General features: G+C 42.4%; 1 protein-coding gene across 5 annotated transcripts in view; it reads right to left on the bottom strand.

Moving 5' to 3' along the window:
* Positions 1–22,303, bottom strand: part of mcf2l2 (MCF.2 cell line derived transforming sequence-like 2) — a 331,126-nt gene that overhangs the window by 15,729 nt on the left and 293,094 nt on the right. For all 5 annotated transcript variants that reach the window (XM_073041227.1, XM_073041231.1, XM_073041230.1 and 2 more), the window contains 3 exons: positions 16,864–16,938; positions 12,470–12,544; positions 10,021–10,101 (listed from right to left, as the gene is read on the bottom strand). In XM_073041227.1, coding sequence (XP_072897328.1) covers positions 10,021–10,101; positions 12,470–12,544; positions 16,864–16,938 — 231 coding nt within the window. The remainder of the gene's footprint in view (positions 1–10,020; positions 10,102–12,469; positions 12,545–16,863; positions 16,939–22,303) is intronic.

The following is a 22,303-nucleotide window of genomic DNA, read 5'->3' as shown; positions in this document are numbered from 1 at the left end:
CCGATGGAGCAGCAACTTACAAAAATGGGAATCATAGGCAACAGCTCAGGATAGCACCCAGCCAAACATACTTACACAAGGCAATGGATTTTTAGTGAAGGCAACACGTACAACACGCTGGAGGAACTCAGCAGGTCGGGCAGCATCCGTGGAAACGAACAGTCAACGTTTCGGGCCAAGACCCATCGATAGGACTGAAGAGGGAGGGGGCAGGGGCCCTATAAAGAAGGTGGGTGGAGGGTGGAAGGTGCCAGGTGAAAAACCAATCAGAGGAAAGATCAAGGGGTGGGGGAGGGGAAGCAGGGAGGGGATAGGCCGGAGAGGTGAAGAAGGAATAAAAGGGGAAAGCACTATGGGTAGTAGAAGAAGGCAGAATCATGAGAGAGGTGATAGGCAGCTAGAAGAGGAGGCAGACTGAAACTGGGATGGGGGAGGGAATTACCGGAAGTTGGAGAATTCGATGTTTATACCAAGGGGCTGGAGACTACCCAGACGGTATATGAGGTGTTGCTCCTCCAACCTGAGTTTGGCCTCATCATGGCAGTAGAGGAGGCCATGTATGGATATATCCGAATGGGAATGTGAAGCAGAGTTGAAGTGGGTGGCAACCGGGAGATCCTGTCTGTTGTGGTGAACGGAGTGGAGGTGCTCGACAAAGCGGTCCCCCGATCTGCATTGGGTCTCGCCAACGTAGCAGAGGCCGCACTGGGAGCACCGGATGCAATAGATTACCCCAACAGACTCACAAGTGAAGTGTTGCCTCACCTGGAGGGACTGTTTGGGGCCCTGAATGGTGGCAAGAGAAGAGGTGTAGGGACAGGTGTAGCACTTACACTTGCAGGGATAAGTGCCAGGTGGGAGATCTGTGGGGAGGGGTGTGTGGACCAGGCAGTCGCGGAGGGAACTGTCCCTGTGAAAAGCGGAGAGGGGTAGAGACGGAAAGATGTGCTTGGTGGTGGGGTCCTGTTGAAGGTGGCGGAAGTTGCGGAGGATAATATGCTGGATCCAGAGGCTGGTGGGGTGGTAGATGAGGACAAGGGGGACACGGTCCCTGTTGTGGTGACGGGAGGATGGGGTGAGGGCCGAAGTGCGGGAAATGGAGGAGATGCGGGTGAGGGCATCATTGATGACGGCAGAAGGGGGACCACGAAGGAAGGAGGACATTTGAGATGTCCTGGAATGGAAAGCCTCATCCTGGGAGCAGATGTGGCAGAGACAGTGGAACTGGGAATAGGGAATAGCATTTTTGCATTTGGCAGTGTGGGAAGAGGTATAGTCAAGGTAGTTATGAGAGCTAGTGGGTTTATAGAAGATGTCAATGGACAGTCTGTCTCCAGAGATGGAGACCGAGAGATTGAGAAAGGGGAGAGAAGTGTCCGAGATGGACCAAGTGAATTTGAGGGCTGGGTGGAAGTTAGAGGCAAAGTTGATGAAATCGACGAGCTCAGCATGGGTGCAGGAAGCAGCACCAATGTAGTTGTCAATGTAGCTATGGAAAAGTTGGGGAGCAGTACCAATATAGATTTGGAGCATAGACTGTTTCACATAACCCACGAAGAGGCAGGCGTAGCTAGGGCCCATGCGAGTGCCCATAGCTACACCCTTGGTCTGAAGAAAGTGGGAAGAGCCAAAAGAGAAGTTATTAAGTGTGAGTACCATTTCCGCCAACCAGAGGAGTGTTGTGGTGTTGGGGAACTGATGAGGTCTATTGTCAAGAAAGTAGCTGAGGGCTTTGAGGCCTTCTTGATGGGGAATTGAAGTGTATAAGGATTGGACATCCATAGTGAAAATGAAGCAGTCGAGACCGGGGAACTGGAAGTTATTGAAGAGGTGGAGGGCATGGGATGTATCCCGGATGTAGGTGGGGAGGCACTAAACTATGGGTGACAAAATGGAGTCCAGGTAGGCAGATACAAGTTCGGTGGGGCAGGAGCAGGCCGAAACTATGGATCTCCCAGGATAGTCAGGCTTGTGGATCTTGGGGAGGAGGCAAAACCGAGCAGTGTGGGATGTGGGAATTATGAGTTTTTTGGCAGAGGTTGGAAGGTCTCCGGAGTTGATAAGGGCGGTGATGGTACAGGAGACAATGGTTTGATTTTTTTGGTGGGGTCCTGTTCCGGGGGTAAGTAAGAGGAGGTGTCTTCGTGGACATCCCGCTCTGGTCTTCTGCCTGCTCTGGATCTCTTTATTGCTAATTGCTGACGGGACATCAACCGTCTCAACTTCACCACACCGTGTTCCAATTCCAACCTCACTCCTTCCGAATGCTCTGCTCTCCACTCCCTCCACACCAATCCCAACCTCACTATAAAACCTGATAATAAGGGGGGAGCTGTTGTTGTCTGGCGTACTGACCTCTACCTGGCCGAGGCACAGCAACAACACTCTGATACCTCCTCTTATTTACCCCTTGATCATGACCCCACTAAGGAGCACCAGGCCACTGTCTCCTATACCATCACCAACATTATCAGCTCTGGGGATCTCCCATCCACTGCCACCAACCTCATAGTTCCCACACCCCGCACTTCCCGTTTCTACCTCCTACCTAAGATCCACAAACCTACCTGTCCAGGTAGACCTTTGTCTTAGCCTGCCCCTGCCCCACCGAACTCATTTCTGCATACCTTGACACTGTTTTATCCCCCCTTGTTCAATCCCTTCCCACCTATGTTCGTGACACTTCTCATGCTTTGAATTTTTTCAATGATTTTAAGTTCCCTGGCCCCCACCGCCTTATTCTCACCATGGACGTCCAATCCCTAAATACCTCCATCCCCCACCAGGAAGTTCTCAAAGCTCTTCGCTTCATTTTGGATTCCAGACCTAACCAATTCCCCTCTACCACCACTCTCCTCCGTCTAGCGGAATTAGTTCTTACTCTCAATAATTTCTCCTTTGGCTCCTCCCACTTCCTCCAAACCAAAGGTGTAGCCATGGGCACCCATATGGGTCCCAGTTATGCCTGCCTTTTTGTTGGCTTTGTGGAACAGTCCATGTTCCAAGCCTATTTGGGTATCCGTCCCCCTCTTTTCCTTTGCTACATCGACGACTGCATTGGTGCTGCCTCCTGCACGCGTGCTGAGCTTGTTGACTTCATTAACTTTGCCTCCAACTTTCACCCTGCCCTCAAATTTACCTGGTCCATTTCTGACACTTCCCTCCCCTTTTTTGATCTTTCTGTCTCCATCTCTGGAGACGGCTTATCTACTGATATCTACTATAAGCCTACAGACTCTCACAGCTACCTGGACTATTCCTCTTCCCACCCTGTCTCTTGCAAAAATGCTACCCCCTTCTCACAATTCCTCCATCTCCGCTGCATCTGCTCTCAGGATGAGGCTTTTCATTCCAGGACGAAGGAGATGTCTTCCTTTTTTAAACAAAGGGACTTTCCTTCTTCCACCATCAACTCTGCTCTCAAATGCATCTCTCCCATTTCCCGCACATCTGCCCTCACCCCATCCGCCCGCCACCCCACTCGGGATAGGGTTCCCCTTGTCCTCACCTACCACCCCACCAGTCACCAGGTCCAACTTATAATTCTCCGTAACTTCCGCCACCTCCAACGGGATCCCACGACCAAGCACATCTTTCCCTCCCCCCCCCCTTTCTGCTTTCTGCAGGGATCACTCCCTATGCAACTCCCTTGTCCACTCATCCCCCCCATCCCTTCCCATCAATCTCCCTCCTGGCACTTACCCTCGTAAGCTGAACAAGTGCTACACCTGCCCCTACACCTCCTCCCTCACCACCATTCAGGGCCCCAGACAGTCCTTCCAGGTGAGGCGACACTTCACCTGTGAGTCGGCTGGTGTGGTATACTGTGTCTGGTGCTCCCAGTGTGGCCTTTTATACATTGGTGAGACCTGATGCAGACTGGGAGACTGTTCACTGAACACCTACGCTCGGTTCGCCAGAGAAAGCAGGATCTCCCAGTGGCCACACATTTTAATTCCACGTCCCATTCCCATTCTGATATGTCTATCCATGGCCTCCTCTACTGTCAAGATGAAGCCACACTCAGGCTGGAGGAACAACACCTTATATACCGGCTGGGTAGCCTCCAACCTGATGGCATGAACATTGACTTCTCTAACTTCCGTTAATGCCCCTCCTCCCCTTCTTAACCCATCCTGATATATTTAGTCCCCCCCTCTTTTTTTTTCTCTTTCTGCCCATCACTCTGCCTGTTCTCCATCTCCCTCTGGTGCTCCACTCCCTCTTTCTTTCTCCCTAGGCCTCCTATCCCATGATCCTTTCCCTTCTCCAGCTCTGTATCCCTTTTGCCAATCACCTTTCCGGCTCTCCCCTTCACCCCCCCCCCCCCCCCCCCCCGGTCTTCTCCTATCATTTCGCATTTCCCCCTCCCCCTCTTACTATCAAATCTCTTACTAGCTTTCCTTTCAGTTAGCCCTGACGAAGGGTCTCGGCCCGAAATGTCAACAGCCCTTCTCCCCATAGATGCTGCCTGGCCTGCAGTGTTCCAGCATTTTGCGTGTGTTGCTAGGTGTCAGAGAGCTGTTGTTCGGCCTCAGTGAGGTAGAGGTTCGTCCGCCAGACTACTACGGCACCACCTTTGTCTGCGGGTTTGATGGTGAGGTTAGGATTAGTGCGGAGAGAGTGGAGAGCAGTGCGTTCAGAGGGAGTGAGGTTGAAACAGGTTCTTCACCTTTCCTGCCTATCCCCTTCCTGCTTCCCCTCCCCTACCCCTTGATCTTTCCTCTGATCGGTTTTTCACCTGGCACCTACCAGCCTTCTCCTTCCCACCCTGCCCCCTCCCTCTTCAGCTCTGATGAAGGGTCTCGGCCCGAAACGTTGACTGCTCGTTTCTATAGATGCTGCCCGAACTGCTGAGTTCCTCCAGCGTGTTGTACATGTTACTTTGACCACAGCACCTGCAGAGTATTTTGTGTTTAATATTCTTAGTGAAGTCTTTAATGTTTTGCTACATGGAGCATTTAAGCGTTAATGTGTGGCAGATTCTTTACAATGCCCTCCAATGCATCAATCTTGACCTATCCTGCAAATAGTCACCATAAGTCATTGCATTAACACAGCTCACTTTAAATATTGTCAGAAATTGGTTACATATTACAGAACAGGTATATTGTTAATTCAATATACCGGTACATTGAACTATGTAATTTGTATTACATCAGCAGATCAATGTGTGTGTATTCCATGAAGTTGCATCCACCAGTACTGAAGCCTTCAGAACATAGAACAATACAGCACAGTACAGGCCCTTTGGCCCACAATGCTGTGCTGACCCTCCCATATAACCCTCCACCTTAAATTCCTCCATATACTCATCTAGTAGTCTCTTAAATTTCACTGGTGTATCTGCTTCCACCACTGACTCGGGCAGTGCATTCCATGCACCAACCACTCTCTGAGTAAAAAACCTTCCTCTAATATCCCCCTTGAACTTCACACGCCTTACCTTAAAGCCATGTCCTCTTGTACTGAGCAGTGGTGCTCTGGGGAAGAGGCGCTGGCTGTCCACTCAATTTATTCCTCTTAATATCTTGTATACCTCTATCATGTCTCCTCTCATTTTCTTTCTCGCCAAAGAGTAAAGCCCTAGCTCCCTTAATCTCTGATCATAATCCATACTCTCTAAACCAGGCAGCTTCCTGGTAAATCTCCTCTGTACCCTTTCCAGTGCTTCCCCATCCTTCCTATACTGAGGCGACCAGAACTGGACACAGTACTCCAAGTGTGGCCTACCAGAGTTTTATAGAGCTGCATCATTACCCCACAACTCTTAAACTCTATCCCTCGACTTATGAAAGCTAACACTCCCTAAGCTTTCTTAACTACCCTGTCTACCTGTGAGGCAACTTCCAGGGATCTGTGGACATGTACCCCCAGATCCCTCTGCTCCTCCACACTACCAAGTATCCTGCCATTTACTTTGTACTCTGCCTTGGAGTTTGTCCTTCCAAAGTGTACCACCTCACACATCTCCGGGTTGAACTCCATCTACCACTTCTCAACCCACTTCTGCATCCTATCAATGTCTCTCTGTAATCTTCGACAATCCTCTACACTATCCACAACACCACCAACCTTTATGTCGTCTGCAAACTTGCCAACCCACCCTTCTACCCCCACATCCAGGTCGTTAATAAAAATCACGAAAAGTAGAGGTCCCAGAACAGATCCTTGTGGGACACCACTAGTCACAACACTCCAATCTGAATGTACTTCCTCCACCACGACCCTCTGCCTTCTGCAGGCAAGCCAATTCTGAATCCACCTGGCCAAACTTCCCTGGATCCCATGCCTTCTGACTTTCTGAATAAGCCTACCATGTGGAACCTTGTCAAATGCCTTACTAAAATCCATGTAGATCACATCCACTGCACTACCCTCATCTATATGCCTGCTCACCTCCTCAAAGAACTCTATCAGGCTTGCTAGACACAATCTGCCCTTCACAAAGCCATGCTGACTGTCCCTGATCAGACCATGATTGTCTGAATGCCCATAGATCCTGTCTCTAAGAATCTTTTCCAACAGCTTTCCCACCACAGACGTAAGGCTCACTGGTCTATAATTACCCGGACTATCCCTACTACCTTTTTTGAACAAGGGGACAACATTCGCCTTCCTCCAATCCTCCGGTACCATTCCTGTGGACAACGAGGACATAAAGATCCTAGCCAGAGGCTCAGTAATCTCTTCCCTTGCCTCGTAGAACAACCTGGGGAATATTACGTCAGGCCCCGGGGAGTAATCCGTCCTAACGTATTTTAACAACTCCAACACCTCCTTTCCCTTAATATCAACATGCTCCAGAAGATCAACCTCACTCATATTGTCCTCACCGTCATCAAGTTCCCTCTCATTGGTGAATACCGAAGAGAAATATTCATTGAGGACCTCTCTCACTTCCACAGCCTCCAGGCACATCTTCCCACCTTTATCTCTAATCAGTCCTATCTTCACTCCGGTCAACCTTTTGTTCTTCACATAACTGAAGAATGCCTTGGGGTTTTCCTACTCGCCAAGGCCTTCTCATTCCCCCTTCTTGCTCTTCTCAGCCCCTTCTTAAGCTCCTTTCTTGCTACCCTATATTCCTCAATAGACCCATCTGATCCTTGCTTCCTAAACCTCGTGTATGCTGCCTTCTTCCACCTGACTAGATTTTCCACCTCACTTGTCACCCATGGTTCCTTCACCCTACCATTCTTTATCTTCCTTACTGGGACAAATTTATCCCTAACATCCTGCAAGAGATCCTTAAACATCGACCATATGTCCATAGTACATTTCCCTGCAAAAAACATCCCAATTCACACCCGCACGTTCTAGCCCTATAGCCTCAAAATTTGCCCTTCCCCAATTAAAAATTTTCCTGTCCTCTCTGATTCTATCCTTTTCCATGATAATGTTAAAGGCCAGGGAGCGGTGGTCACTGTCCCCCAGATGCTCACCCACTGACAGATCTGTGACCTGACCCGGTTCGTTACCTAATACTAGATCTAGTATGGCACTCCCCCTAGTTGGCCTGTCAACATACTGTAACAGGAACCCATTCTGGACACACTTAACAAACTCTTGCCCCGTCTAAACCATTGGAACTAATCAGGTGCCAATCAATATTAGGGAAGTTAAAGTCACCCATGATAACAACCCTATTATTTTTGCACCTTTCCAAAATCTGCCTCCCAATCTGCTCCTCGGTATCTCTGCTGCTACCAGGGGGCCTATAGAATACCCCCAATAGAGGGTATTGGGGGTATTCTACCTGTTCCCTTCCTGTTCCTGACTTCTACCCATACTGACTCAAAAGAGGATCCTGCTACATTACCCATCCTTTCTGTAGCTGTAATAGTATCCCTGACCAGTAATGCCACCCCTCCTCGACTTTCCCCCCCTCTAAATCCCTTTTAAAACACTGAAATCCAGGAATATTGAGAATCTATTCCTGCCCTGGTGCCAGCCAAGTCTCTGTAATGGCCTCTACATCATAATTCCATGTATGTATCCAAGCTCTCAGTTCATCACCTTTGTTCCTGATGCTTCTTGCATTGAAGTACACACACTTTAGCCCTTCTACCTTACTACCTTTACACCCTTTATTCTGTTTCTCTTTCCTCAAAGCCTCTTTATATGCTAGAGCTGGCTTTACTCCATGCACTATACTTGCAGCTCTCGCATGACCTTTATCCTCCTCCACTTCACCATCTGCTCTAACACTCTGGTTCCCCTCCCCCTGCAAATCTAGTTCAAACGCCCCTCCCCCCAGAGTAGCACTAGCAAACCTTCCTGTAAGGATGTTACTCCCCCTCCAGTTCAGGTGCAACCCGTCCCATTGGAACAAGTCCCACCTTCCCTGGAACAGGGCCCAATTGTCCAGAAACATGAAGCCCTCCCTCCTGCACCAACTCCTTAGCCACGTATTTAGCTGCATTATCTTCCTGAGATTGCAACCCTGGAGGTCCTGTCCTTCAACTTTGCACCTAACTCCCTAAACTCTCTTTGAAGGACCTCCTCCTTCTTTCTATCCACGTCATTGGTCCCTACGTGGACCACGTGTGTGTGCTGCAACACACATCTCGAACCATGTCATCAAGTTCGCCGATGACACGACCGTGGTGGGTCTCATCAGCAAGAACGACGAGTCACCTTACAGAGAGGAGGTGCAGCGGCTAACGGACTGGTGCAGAGCCAACAACCTGTCTCTGAATGTGAACAAAACAAAATAGATGGTTGTTGTCTTCAGGAGGGCACGGAGCAACCACTCCCCGCTGAACATCGACGTCTCCTCGGTAGAGATTGTAAAGAGCACCAAATTTCTTGGTGTTCACCAGACGGAGAATCTCACCTGGTCCCTCAACATCAGCTCCATAGCAAAGAAAGCCCAGCAGCATCTCCACTTTCTGCGAAGGCTGAGGAAAGTCCATCTCCCACCCCCCATCCTCATCACATTCTACAGGGGTTGTATTGAGAGCATCCTGAGCAGCTGCATTACTGCTTGGTTCAGAAATTGCACCATCTTGGATCGCAAGACCCTGCAGTGGATAGTGAGGTCAGCTGAGAAGATCATCCGTGTCTCTCTTCCTGCCATCATGGACATTTACACTACACGCTGCATCCGCAAAGGAAACAGCATTATGAAGGACCCCATGCACCCCTCATACAAACCCTTCTCCCTCCTGCCATCTGGGAAAAGGCTCCGAAGCATTCGGGCTCTCACGGCCAGACTATGTAACAGTTTCTTCCCCCAAGCTATCAGACTCCTCAATACCCGAAGCCTGGACTGACACCTTGCCCTACTGTCCTGTTTATTATTTATTGTAATGCCTGCAGTTTTTGTGCACTTTATGTAGTCCTGTGTAGGTCTGTAGTCTAGTGTAGCTTTCTCTGTGTTGTTTTTTGTACGTAGTTCAGTCTAGTTTTTGTACTGTGTCATGTAACATCATGGTCCTGAAGAACGTCTCATTTTTACTATGCACTGTACCAGCAGTTATGGTCAAAATGACAATAAAAGTGACTTGACTTGACGACATCTGGCTGCTCACCCTCCCTCTTGAGAATACTAAGAACTCGATCCAAGATATCTCTTTCTCTTGAGCAACAGTATCTGATTGTCTGAGAACAAATCTGCCTCACTAGCTTCTCTTCTAGCTCTCTGTAGCTCAAAAGTGACAAGATTAATGCGCAAAAACATCCTCAAAACCACCCACAAGACATCAAAACCACTGACTGCAAGCAGCAAACTGTGAAATGCTTGTCTACACCATTTTGAGGAAGTGGCAAAACAGCAACGGTGGAGAAAGGAGGAAGTGACCATTTTTCTACAGTGGCAAGTTTAATTGCACCAGTTACTGTGGTAACATTTTCAGTAATAATGTTAATTACTACTTCATTAGTACATTTGCAAGAGTTGACATCCAAATTTTAAAATAAAAAGGAAAAAAAGAAAATAATGAGCTTCTGAAACACACTTCCATATGATCATGTGCAGAAACTAGCTGCCCACTCATGTTCCTGGGTCTGCTTTACCTGTTTGTGAAACTGATCTTGTTACAGAGCTGGTTGTGCTGTGACGCTTTGCTGCAGTCATGAAAGGGTCGGACAGTGGATCTGCAAGAGGAGCAGATGCATTATTATAAAGCTAATGTTTATCGTAACTTACTATAACAGCATCAGAGTAATAGGTAAACTGGCACAGAGAGATAAGTCTGTCACATAACTTGAACAGTGAATTTATGCCACCTTGATACTGAAACAAAGCATTTAGATTGAAGCAGATGCATGTGCTAATTTAAAATGAATCGACATTTTATCCAGTTGACATTTATATTAATGGGTTGATCATTTTTACACATTTTAAAATACTGCTAAACTTTCAGAGACTAGATTCAGATTTTACTCGTTGAAGTTGGCAGCTAATTGCTGGATATACTACAACAATTCTGAAGACCATATCAATTATATTGTCCAGGAAGTTTTTTTAAATCTTCTAATTTTTTTAAGCAGGAAGTTTAAAGCAGTTCACAGTTGTCAGGAAGGAGTTGAAACTTGTTTTTTAAATATTTTTATCTGTTCTATGCATCAACCAATAGGATATGAGGAGTGAAATTGAACACTTTTGGTAGCTGTAGTTTACATGAATGAAGAAATTGGTTCCAAAGGAGCTCATGAAATCACAGTTGTTGGAAAAATAAAACTGTTAACTATTTAGTATCTGCAGAGATGCATTGGATGGTACAATGCAAAAGAAGGAATACACCACGTTTTCATGACTTTCATGACACAAGACATTAGGGCCACTGTAAGGAGTGGCACTGGGACAAATGAACCATCAAAAATAGCCCAGAGGATGTGTGAATTGGGTTTTGTCATGCTAATTTTCCTCTTTGATCTACCTGAGATTATCCTTTGACCCTCTTGCCAAGAAGTTTGATGAAAACATTTCGAATAGTAGTTAATTGTGCAGCTGGACACACTGCAGCCCTACAATCTCAACTGTGTAAATTTCTACCATTCCAATTGTCCTGCTGTTCACTAACTGCACGTAAGTGTAATTATGAGGAAAGCAGGGCAGCGCCTCTACTTCTTTAGGAGTTTGCAAAGGTTCAGCACGGCATCTAAAATGTTGACAAACCTATATAGATGAGTTGTGGAGAGTATATTGACTGGCTGCATCACAGCATGGTAGGGAAACACCAAAGCCCTTGAACTGAAAATACTACAAAAAGTAGTGGATACATTCCAGTCCATCACAGGTAAAGCCCTCCCCACTACTAAGCACATCTACATGAAATGTTGCACGAAAGCAGCTTCCATCAACAGGGACCCCCACCATCCATGACAAGTTCCCTTCCTACTGCTGCCATCAGAAAGAAGGTATAGGAGCCTCTGGACTCACACCACCAGGTTCAGGAACAGTTACAAGCCTCTTGAGCCAAAGTGAATAACTTCATTCAACTTCACTTGCCCCATCTTTGAGATATTCCCACAATCTCTGAATTCACTTTCAAGGATGCTTCATCTCATGTTATCAATATTTATTGCTTATTTATTTATTATTTTTATTTCTTTCTTTTTGTATTTGCATAGCTTGTTGTCTCTTGCACACTGGTTAAATGCCCAAGTTGCCGTGTATTTATCTTCCACTGATTCTATTATAGTTATTTTTCTATTACAGATTTATTCAGTATGTCCATAAGAAAATTAATCTCAGGATGATATATAAATACTTTGAGAATAAATTCACTTTGAACTTTGAAAAAAATAAACAAAATATTTGTTGCTCCTGTTTGACTCTTTAAAAAAATCTCCAAAGGTAATAACATTTCTAATCTTATTTTTGCAAAAATTAATTCACCAGGTCTCTGGAAATTTTTGTTATCATGTTATCTTTAAACTGTAAGGGCATGCTGTGGAATTCAAACCAAGCAGAGTCAAGTTTAGAGCAACTTCATCATTTTTCAACAGAGTATGCATTTCTGCAGAGTTTGTTTTCCTCAGCATGTACGAAAAATTTCCAGACTCTTGTAAGTAATTATGTGTCTCAGTGAAATAGATATACAATAAATGTTGTCCTGTAAGATCTTCTGAAGATGATTTATTCATCCAAATAAATGATTAACTGCATGTTTAAACTGCAAGTGAGAGACTATAAACTTTTTTAGAATTTGAACAATGTAGTCAAAGTATTTCACCATGCTTTTCAAAATATTTTTTTCTGCTGATAGTATGATTAAGCTGGAATTACTTATATAAATGAGACTCACATACAGCAAATTCGGCTGATTAAACCACCCAATTCAAGAACAACTGAGAGAGACAGTCATAAGAAAATGGCACGAACACCCAAAACACAACATAGCATGCAAAAGTTAACTCTTCCATGATCACGACACAAATGAAATGGAGAACTCCGACCAAAATAAGAACATAAGCTCAATATGCAGCATGCACTTTCCCACATTAAATGCAGCTGTACCTTCAAACCCCAGTGGGGTTGGATCACTCTTTATTTCATATCTTTTAGCTTTAACATCTGGGCCAGAAAGTGATCCTGTTGCAGAGGCATGAAAACATGTTAAAAACAGCCTAAAATAATCACTCCAGAGTCTATTCCATTATTATATATTCCTTCAAACAAATAAATCAACAATATGTATTTAAGCTGGTTGACATAGAACTAAGAGAGATATCTGTTTGAATGTCTGTGCATTATGTTTGAAATTTATTTCTTCATGAAGATTTTTCAAACGTTAAAAGGTCTAGATGTGGAAAGAATGTTTCCCATGGTGGGGGAGTCTAGGACAAGAGGGTATAGCCTCAGGATAGAGGGGCGTCCATTTAAAACAGAGAGGCGAGGAAATTTCTTTAGCCAGAGAGTGGTGTATTTGTGGAATTTATTATCGCAGGCAGCTCTGGAGGCCAGGTCGTTGAGTATATTTAAGGCAGAGCTTGATAGGTTCTTGATTGGACATGGCATCAAAGGTTATGGGGAGAAGGCTGGGGAAAGGGGCTGAGGAGGGTAAAAAAGGATCAACCATGATTGAATGGTGGAGCAGACCCAGTGGACCAGATGGCCTAATTCTGCTCCAATGTCTTATGATCTTAATTTTCAGTCAAGATTGACAGCAATGGCAAATTGCTTCTTCTCACCTCAGTTACAAAGCTGTAAAAGCAGGCATAGTATCATCTGCTGCAGCAAAAAATGTCTTTTAAATTCACATACTGTTCATATTCATGTACTGTTCAGCTGTTGTAGCTTAATACAGGCACCTAGTAGGAAAAGTTCATGGGAGATCTGGAGACCATTTATTATCTCAGCTGTAAAAATCTTCTGCAATCGAAGACGTACTTTATGGCTATCTGGAGAAGTTGAATCTCAGAGTTATATTCTGCGCGCATAAATTATAAAATGAACCTGTGAACCAATGTAATTGTTCACACATACATTCCTATCTCCAATTCTTTGTTACTTTTATTGTTCGAAGAATAACTCAGCAAATCAAATAAATGGCAAATCCCTGTCATCGTTTCTAATGCTCCACCAAGAGTTAAGAAATTGGTAGCACGGTAGAAGCAGTTATCAGAAAAGTCACATATCCACAACTCAAGCTCACTGGAAACTAAACCTTGGACACCAGCCACAATACAAATGAATTGTGATGTTGGTACACTGACAATATCTGTGAAACAAGGGTAAACCACCAATGTCAATATTGTAAAGAGAAAATGTGTTCCTGTTCATCCTGGCTCCTCAGTGTTAAGAACATAGGCTGTTCATGCTTGACAATCGATGATTCGATAAAAATCAGAAATATCAGAAAATACACTGTATTTAGTATCAAAATCTTATAGTAGATGAGGAGGCACACCTCTGGTTTGTATATTCAAGGCACTTAATTCCTGTTTTAAGTGGGTGTCTTTAGCTTAGGAATGGGTTAGGTACAGACATTTGTGAACTCATGACAATTTTTTGGCATGGATGTGAGAAGGGTACTTCCAGAACTTCACCCAACTCTCACATCCAGACTAAAAGGAATGGCAGAATTAAGAGAGCTTTTTTAAACATTGTTTTATCTTTTTTATATTTTGCATCTCTTCTGCTTCAATACTGAGGGTCATAAAACTATGGAAATCTCTTCCTCATTGGGTGCTGACATGAGAACCTTTGAAGTTGTTTGATTCCTGATACACAAGGAAATGAAAGGTTTTTGTAGGTAAACGTGAATGAGGTCCTGTTATAACAATGAGAGTTATTACATGTTTGAATAAGCCTGTGGGGACCAGTTGGCCTACCCTTGCTACAAATTAATTTGCAAACAATAATTAAGGGCACCTGTTTGGATAACCAGGCATTGAGATTTAAATGTTTATGTTTTGGCTGGTCACCAGCTACAGGCTATTTAATTCAAATATCAGACTCAGATGATAAATAGTATAGATTTACATAAGTGTATTTGACCATAACAGCCAGATAATGTTGAAGCAAAGCTCGGGTTAAGCTTTATGGTAGGTCAAGTCTTAGAGATAAAAATAGGGCATTAATATTGCATCAAATCTTGTATGAGTAGAACAGAAATAAAATTCACGATGCCAGTTGACCTGAGATGTGCAAATTTGGGTGACAGAAGTTGGTTTCAATCTTGACTTATGCGTTTTAACACTGGATTCTGTGCAGTTACTAAGTGTACAGCTCATACAACAGTGTTGTGAATGTCTGTATTTAGTTCCACAAATTACTGCCAACATTAATGTTCGAAATGTAATGCATATTGTCACAGAACAATACAGCACAGCCAGACCCTTCTGCCCACAACGTTGTGCTGAACCAATTCAATTAGAAATCAAATGGCTCACTAAACTAGCTCATGTCTGCCTACACAATGCCCATATCCTTCTATTTCCCCTCACATTCATGTGCCTATCTAAACATCTCTTAAAAGCCTCAAATGTTTCTGTCCCTAGCACCACCCCAGACTGTGCATTGCAGGCACTCAATATTCTCTTTGCGAAGAAATGCCCCTCACATCTCCTTTGAAATTACCCCCTCACCTTAAATGCATGCCCTCTGGTATTAGACATTTCAAAACTTGGAAAAGATATTGTCTCTCTACACTATCTATGCCTCTCATAAACTTATAATCCTCTAATCTCCACCACTCCAGAGAAAACAACTCACATTTGTCCAACCTCTGCTTAAAGCACAAGCTGCAGATAAAGCCCCTGACATAACAAGACTCTAGCACAGTTTATACCAGTCTTATTAACAACTTTATGTGTGAAATTCTGAATTCAAATTTGGATAAATTTAAAACCCAAATAAAAGAGCATCTGGTTTAGCTGATCTAAGATAGAATAACAATTGGAATTGAATATTTAAATTCAAAGTTGAGTGTGAACGTAGAAAGCGGGTGAAATCCCTCTCGGATCCGTGATGCCTGTGATGAGCAAGGAGAGGAGATAATCTAATGGCAAAATTACTAAATTCACAGTCATAATTCTGGCGTGATGATCCAGAGGAACAAATTTAACTGTATAATGGAATAAATCAAGAATCTCACTAAGAGATAAAAAGGCTGGTGATGAAAATAATTTGGTTCATAATCCCCTTTTGGAAAGGAAATGTGCATTCCCTTAGCAAGTCTGGTCTACATGTGACTCCAGACTCACCCGGTTGGTTGACACATAGTTGCTGGGTCGGAAGCAAATAAACTTGGCCAATAAATGCCACCATTGCCAGTAACATAAGACCATAAGATATAGGAACAGAATTAGGCCATTTGGCCCATCAAGTTTGCTCCTTTTCATCATAGCTGATCTATTTCCCTCTCAGCCTCAATCTCTTACCTTTTCCCCATATCCCTTCATGCCTTGTCTAATTAGGAATCTACCAGTCTCTGCTTTAAATATACCCACTGACTTGGCCTTCACTGTGTGTACATCCTTTAAATGAAAAAAGGAAAAGGAAAAAACCCAGAAAGTGGTTTATTGATTATAGCCGTATGGTATTAATTTTATTTAGGCAATGTGTTCAGGATTCTTGTAGTCATTACATTGGAGAAGGCTCACAGGAGATAGCCATGAATTTGTCTATGGTTTGACTATATGGAATGTGTATCCATGAGTAAATAACTGTGAGCATTTAATGACTTAAATCTAATTTCCAATTCTTCTTCATCTATGTTATCTGACCCAAACAGTTGTTGCTGCAACTGATTTGATTGTTAAAGTGAAGAAAGTGCTAAACTGAGCAAAAATCTAATGTGTATTTTAAAATTCTATTTGTGAAAAGGTAAAGACACAAGTTCATTAAGAGTGTATGAGACTGGGTTAATGAATACAATCTGGGACTTTTTATCAAATGTATTTATATTTTCCCGACACTGTAGGTCACTCAGTTCATTATTAAACTGCAGGTGACTGGACTGAGGAACTAGACAACATATTTGATAACAATTTTCTTCAACTGACAGGTTGATTTGATTGATTAAGGTTCAATTCAGTTTTAGCAAACAGACAAATCATATTGCACTTTCTCAATCTGACCACAGGACAGCCTAGTACCAACAGCCACTCATTCAAAGTCTCAGCTAACACACACTGAGAGACTGGTTTCCGGCATTTGAACTTTACAACAGGAATTGGATTTTAATATAAGCAAACTTGTGTTCTGCTCAGGGGATTGTCCTACCAATTATACATTGATCTAGTAAGACAGAGCAAGATACACAAAGACATAGAAAACATGTTATGGCAAAAGTAAGAAACAGTTTAGCATTCGCTTGTAAAGTTTATACTGGATTTTAGAAGTCATTATAAATTAATATAGTCTAAATCTCAGAATATAAGTATGCAATGGTAATTATAACATACCTTTGCTTTGTGAAGCACTGATGGAGGAAGCTAAGGAAATACGACGGATTACTGTTGGTTCCTTAGACTGTGATTCTGGGAACACAGAACATCAATGCATGTCGAAATTAGAAGAGAATCAGGTTAGAAACAGCAGCAGGAATATAATTATAATACAGTGTTTGGATACACCATGTCAAATTGCAAAACTTGGTCTGGACTCCTTCCAGTTGATCAACAAAAGGCATTTTGTCTTCCCCCGCTAGTTTTAGAATCCTGCTTGAAATTTCAAAACCCATATTTTACAAAATTTTCCTTTGCCACAATAGATTGATTTCTCTCAAATACAGTTGTTTTTTTTTAATATTTTACTTTGACAAAGGAGAACTTGATCGAGCTAAATCTGTTCACAGAAATTAATAATATAATTGCTACTTTCTAGTATTAGACTCTTCACACAATGTAGACTCAACATTTGAAAGATATAATTTCAAACCAAAGAAAACAATAGATAGATCTATTAAATGAGGGTTCACATTGAGAAAATCCTTGTGAGCTATAGAACTAACTGCTTTTCTCGGAGTTCACTAATGAACTTTATTTTTGACCTTGACAGTGAAGATAATGAAATGATTGTACATCTATTAATACTCATCAAGGTTTAAATAACAAAGTAAATTGATAACTAAACAAAGAATGATTCCAATGAAATGCTGAAGAAATCCTGGAAATGGCAAATGCATTGTTAAGATAACCCAATATGATAGGTAGGTCTCAGGACTTGCTAATGTGTTTCACTAAGAGGAGCCAGGACTTGGAGCAAGAGGCACAGGAGTTTAAAAGAGGTAGGTCTTGGAACTTGCTGACCAGTTTCACTTAGAAAAACTCTAAAAGCGGCACTTGTAAATTGTTTGTTAGTAGTTGAATGTCTAATGAGCTAATTAACAACAGCCAATAGAAAGAAATCCGGGTCAGGCAGAGCAGCCATTGTTGTAGTAGGCCAGTGTGATTGCGAGGAGATGCGGTTTTGATGTGAAGAGGTGGAGCAAGTCGTCTGGATGTGGGGAGTGAGAGCAGTTCCTTATAAAATGCTTCTGTGAGCAGGAATAGGTAAGGTTTTATTCTGTTGTTTATACTTAGTCCTTGATTCAACATAGGCAGGATGGTAGTTGGGACAGTGGAATATTCCTCCTGAATGTTGTGGGAAGTCAGGGAACCTCGTGGTCTCCCTGATGACTACACCTGTGGTCAAGGAACTAGAGCTGGACCTTGAGATATTCGGGGTTATCCAGGAAGCTGAGGGATTCATGGATGACACTTTTACTGCTGTGGTCACTCCCAGGGTTCAGGGTTCAGGCTTCAGATGGTCATCATCAGGAGAGGTGTGGGAAGTGGGTATTAGTGTGGGATCCTTCTGTGGCCACAAGTATGTCCTGTTGGATACTGCAGGGGGGCAGAGTAGTAACAAGTCTCTGAAACTCAGCAGGAAAGGGTAAAGTTGGGCAGAGCCATCGTGATGGGAGACTTGTTGGGTTAGGGGGACAGACAGGAAAGACACACAAGAATGGTGTGTTGCTTTCCATGTGGTGGTGGCAAATACAATAGGGCTTTCAAGAGACTCTTAGGCACATAAATGTGAAGGAAATGAAATAAAGTGGAATGCAAAAGTTTGGGTACCCCGAGTCAAAATTTCTGTTACTGTGAATAGTTAAGCGAGTAAACTGTGACCTGATTTCCAAAAGGCATAAAGTTAAAGATGACATATTTCTTTAATATTTTAAGCAAGATTACTTTTTTATTTCTATCTTTTACAGTTTCAAAATAACAAAAAAGGAAAAGGGCCCGAAACAAATGATTGGGCACCATGCATGGTCAGTACTTAGTAACACCACTTGTAAATGCTTCCCGCAGCCAGCTAAGGTTCTTTCAATTCTTGTTTGGGAGATTTTCGCCCATTCTTCCTTGCAAAAGGCTTCTAGTTCTGTGAGATTCTTGGGCCGTCTTGCATGCACTGCTCTTTTGAGGTCTATCCATAGATTTCCGATGATGTTTAGGCCGGGGAACCGTGAGGGCCATGGCAAAACCTTCAGCTTGCGCCTCTTGAGGTAGTCCACTGTGAATTTTGAGGTGTGTTTAGGATCATTATCCTGTTGTAGAAGCCATTCTCTTTTCATCTTCAGCTCTTTTTTTTAAAACAGACGGTGTGATGTTTGCTTCCAAAATTTGCTGGTATTTAATTGAATTCATTCTTCCCTCTACCAGTGAAATGTTCCCTGTGCCACTGGCTGCAACACAAGCCCAAAGCATGATCAATCCACCCCCGTGCTTAATAGTTGGAGAGGTATTCTTTTCAAGAAATTCTGCACCCTTTTTTCTCCAAACATACCTTTGTTCATTGCGGCCAAAAAGTTCTATTTTAACTTCATCAGTCCACAGACCTCAACCTGTTAACTGCCATTTCTTAACTACATTATGAATAGAGGAAATAACTACCTGAAAATGCTTTGCTATCTTCTTACAGCCTTCTCCTGCTTTGTGGGCATCATTTATTTTAATTTTCAGAGTGTTAGGCAGCTCAGAGGAGCCCATGGCTGCTGATTGTTGGGACACGGTTTGAGGAGTCAGGGAATTTGTAAAGCTTTGAAATTTGCATCACCTGGCCTTTCCTAATGATGACTGTGAACAAGCCATAGCCCTAACAAGCTAATTAAGGTCTGAGACCTTGGTAAAAGTTATCTGACAGCTCAAGTCTTTTGGGGTGCCCTAACTTCTGCATGGTGCTCCTTTCCTTTTTTCCCCCACTCTAAAATTGTACAAAACAAAAATAATACACTAATCTTGCTTAAAATGTTGAAAAGACTGTTTCATCTTTAACTTTATGACTTTTGGAGATCAGTTCATCTTCTACTCACTTAACTATTTATTCACAGTAACAGAAATTTTGACCAGGGGTGCCCAAACTTTTGCATGCCACTGTTATATGGACAATACGTAGGCGAAGAGATTAGCTTAGTTGGCATTTGATGACCAATTTAATTAGTTTAATATAAAATCATGGGCTGATGAATCTATTCCTGTGAGGTACTGTTCTACATTCTTGTCAAGTGGAGAATGAGACAAGAACGTTTTCCAATCAAGAATCACAGATGATGAGGAACACGTACTGATTTGGTTTCAGTCCTACCACTTAATTTTGCACAGCTGAACATACAGTATGTAGTCAATGCTCATGTTTTACTTAAACACCATGCCCCTTGCCACCTGCATCAGTTCAAACTAACCACTGGCAATGGACTTCCATTGATGAAATGCTATATGACTCTGGTGCACAACAGGTGTTCATCTGAACATGATACATACAATGAGAACAAAGATGTCACAAGATATTTAAAAGAGCACTCCTTGATGTTGTGAATCCATACTTCTCTACCTAGACTGTTTCAGAAAATCTTTTGCATCTTCAACACGCCCGAAGTATATTATTGCATGACTTGCACTATCATGAGGTGAAAAAGAACTTGTAAACACGAATAAGCAGAGGCCCAGGAGAGAAGAACAGAAGCAGGGGAAGGCGAGGAATGAAGGAAGAAAATTAGACAGCTGTAACCCAAGTCAAATGTAACCCAGTAACCATATCTTAAATTCCTCAATAATCTGTATCCTACCACCACTGTATCCTATAACTTACAATTCTTGTCCCTAAAAATAAAAGCTGCCATAAAATAAATATTTCAAGCTAAATTATAAAAATATAAAATGAACACTGGGGATTTATTTCCTAAATGTGAAATAATTAAGAACATATGTGGCACTTTGTTTAAAGTTTACATTTTTCTGGAGATAAAATCATGTTCCTAAAGCCTAACATGTAAATTAACAAGTAGGATGTGTCCTTCATCCAGCTCTGAAGTAGATGATTGTACATGTAATCAAAGAGTAAATCCTCTGTCAGGTCTGATTTGAAAAATGCTGTGTCTGAGTTAATTAATACAAAGTGTGGCTTAAATCAATGAAAAGTAATGAAAGCCTAGAAAATATCTTAACAAATGCATTTTCCAGCTTGTGACATTGGTTAATATTACCCTTTCAAATTAAATTGCAGAAAATCATTATCAGATAAGCAGCTGTATCCAACCACACCTTGAGCGATCACTTCTATATAATAGCAAGAGTTCAAAGGTTTCCTTTGTTATGCAAGAATGCTTTATCTATTGTTTTTGTCAAATTATTTTCAAGAGTATTTTTGGAATGTGTATTTTCTTTCAAAGCTATAATTTTAAAAAAGAAATGTGAATAAATAAAATTTCATTTATAAAGTGCCTGTTGTGGAAAATATTTATCATTATTCCATCATACATATTGACTATGAAGAGAATTACTTAATAGATTTTTCCAAAAAATTTGTATTGTTAAATATATGGTAGTTCTGAGATGACGACAACTACTGATGTAAAATAGAATCACAACTACCGTTAAACTAACTTTTTAATATGCAAAGGTGATGTGAAAATGCAAATATGAGAATAAGGCAGGAGGGGGATACACAAAAATATGAATGATCCTTTAGGCAGGAAATAAAAGGATCTGAAAAATCACAGTCTATCTAGAGATCTCCTATGTCTTGGGGATTATCAATGATTTGCAATTCAGTATTAGAGGGTTATCCGGGTATCTCCATTTTCCCTTCCATTTGCCAACATCTGCAGCCCTTGTTTGTCTTATCTATCTGTCCCATACACCTAAAGGCCACTACCTCTGAGAATAGCAAGGGCTGCCATTGTAACATGTACTCCATTAGTAACTCTGAGTCAGGCAGGGCCAATTTTCAAATATTTTATCAACTCTTTTTACAAATGGTTCATAGCCATGGTATTTTTATACCACGAAAATTGAATTGTTAATACTAACATACTGACTGATTTGTGAATTGACTCTGAGACAAAATGCGAAAGAGTATTTTGTTCTTTCTAACAAAACAACGTGAAAAATGTAATAAAGTACCATAATTGTGCTTTTTCTCTAAAAAAAAATACACAGGTGTCTATATCTGAATTTAAGTTTTAAAGCAGAGCACAAATAAATAAAGCCCACAGACATACCAGTAGCTGAAAGTTAATTTAGCTGCATAATAAATTGGTTGTTGTATAAGGAACTATCCGGTCTCAAAATATTTAGGCAGGACAATGGGCTGATTCACAAAGACTGTTCATATTGGAACTGGCAGCCTGGTTTGTCATCAGCTGGAGACTTGCCAGATGAGCACCCAAGTCCACAATTTAAGTCTTTTGGCTTTGGCTCTTTGATCATCACCGTCGTATTTTGACACAACAACACTTTGTAGTGCCTCATTGCTGCCAGTGGAAATGATGGGACTATTGGAGTGCTTAAGTAAGGAGTGCAGATGTAATATTTAAATATTTGACCTGCCTCATTGGCATTAGGCATATTGTGCAATTCATAA

Source organism: Hemitrygon akajei, chromosome 3 (assembly GCF_048418815.1).
Source record: "Hemitrygon akajei chromosome 3, sHemAka1.3, whole genome shotgun sequence".
NCBI lineage: Eukaryota > Metazoa > Chordata > Chondrichthyes > Myliobatiformes > Dasyatidae > Hemitrygon > Hemitrygon akajei.
Note: the sequence above shows the minus strand (reverse complement) of the source record. Positions and strands in the feature narration are given on the sequence as shown.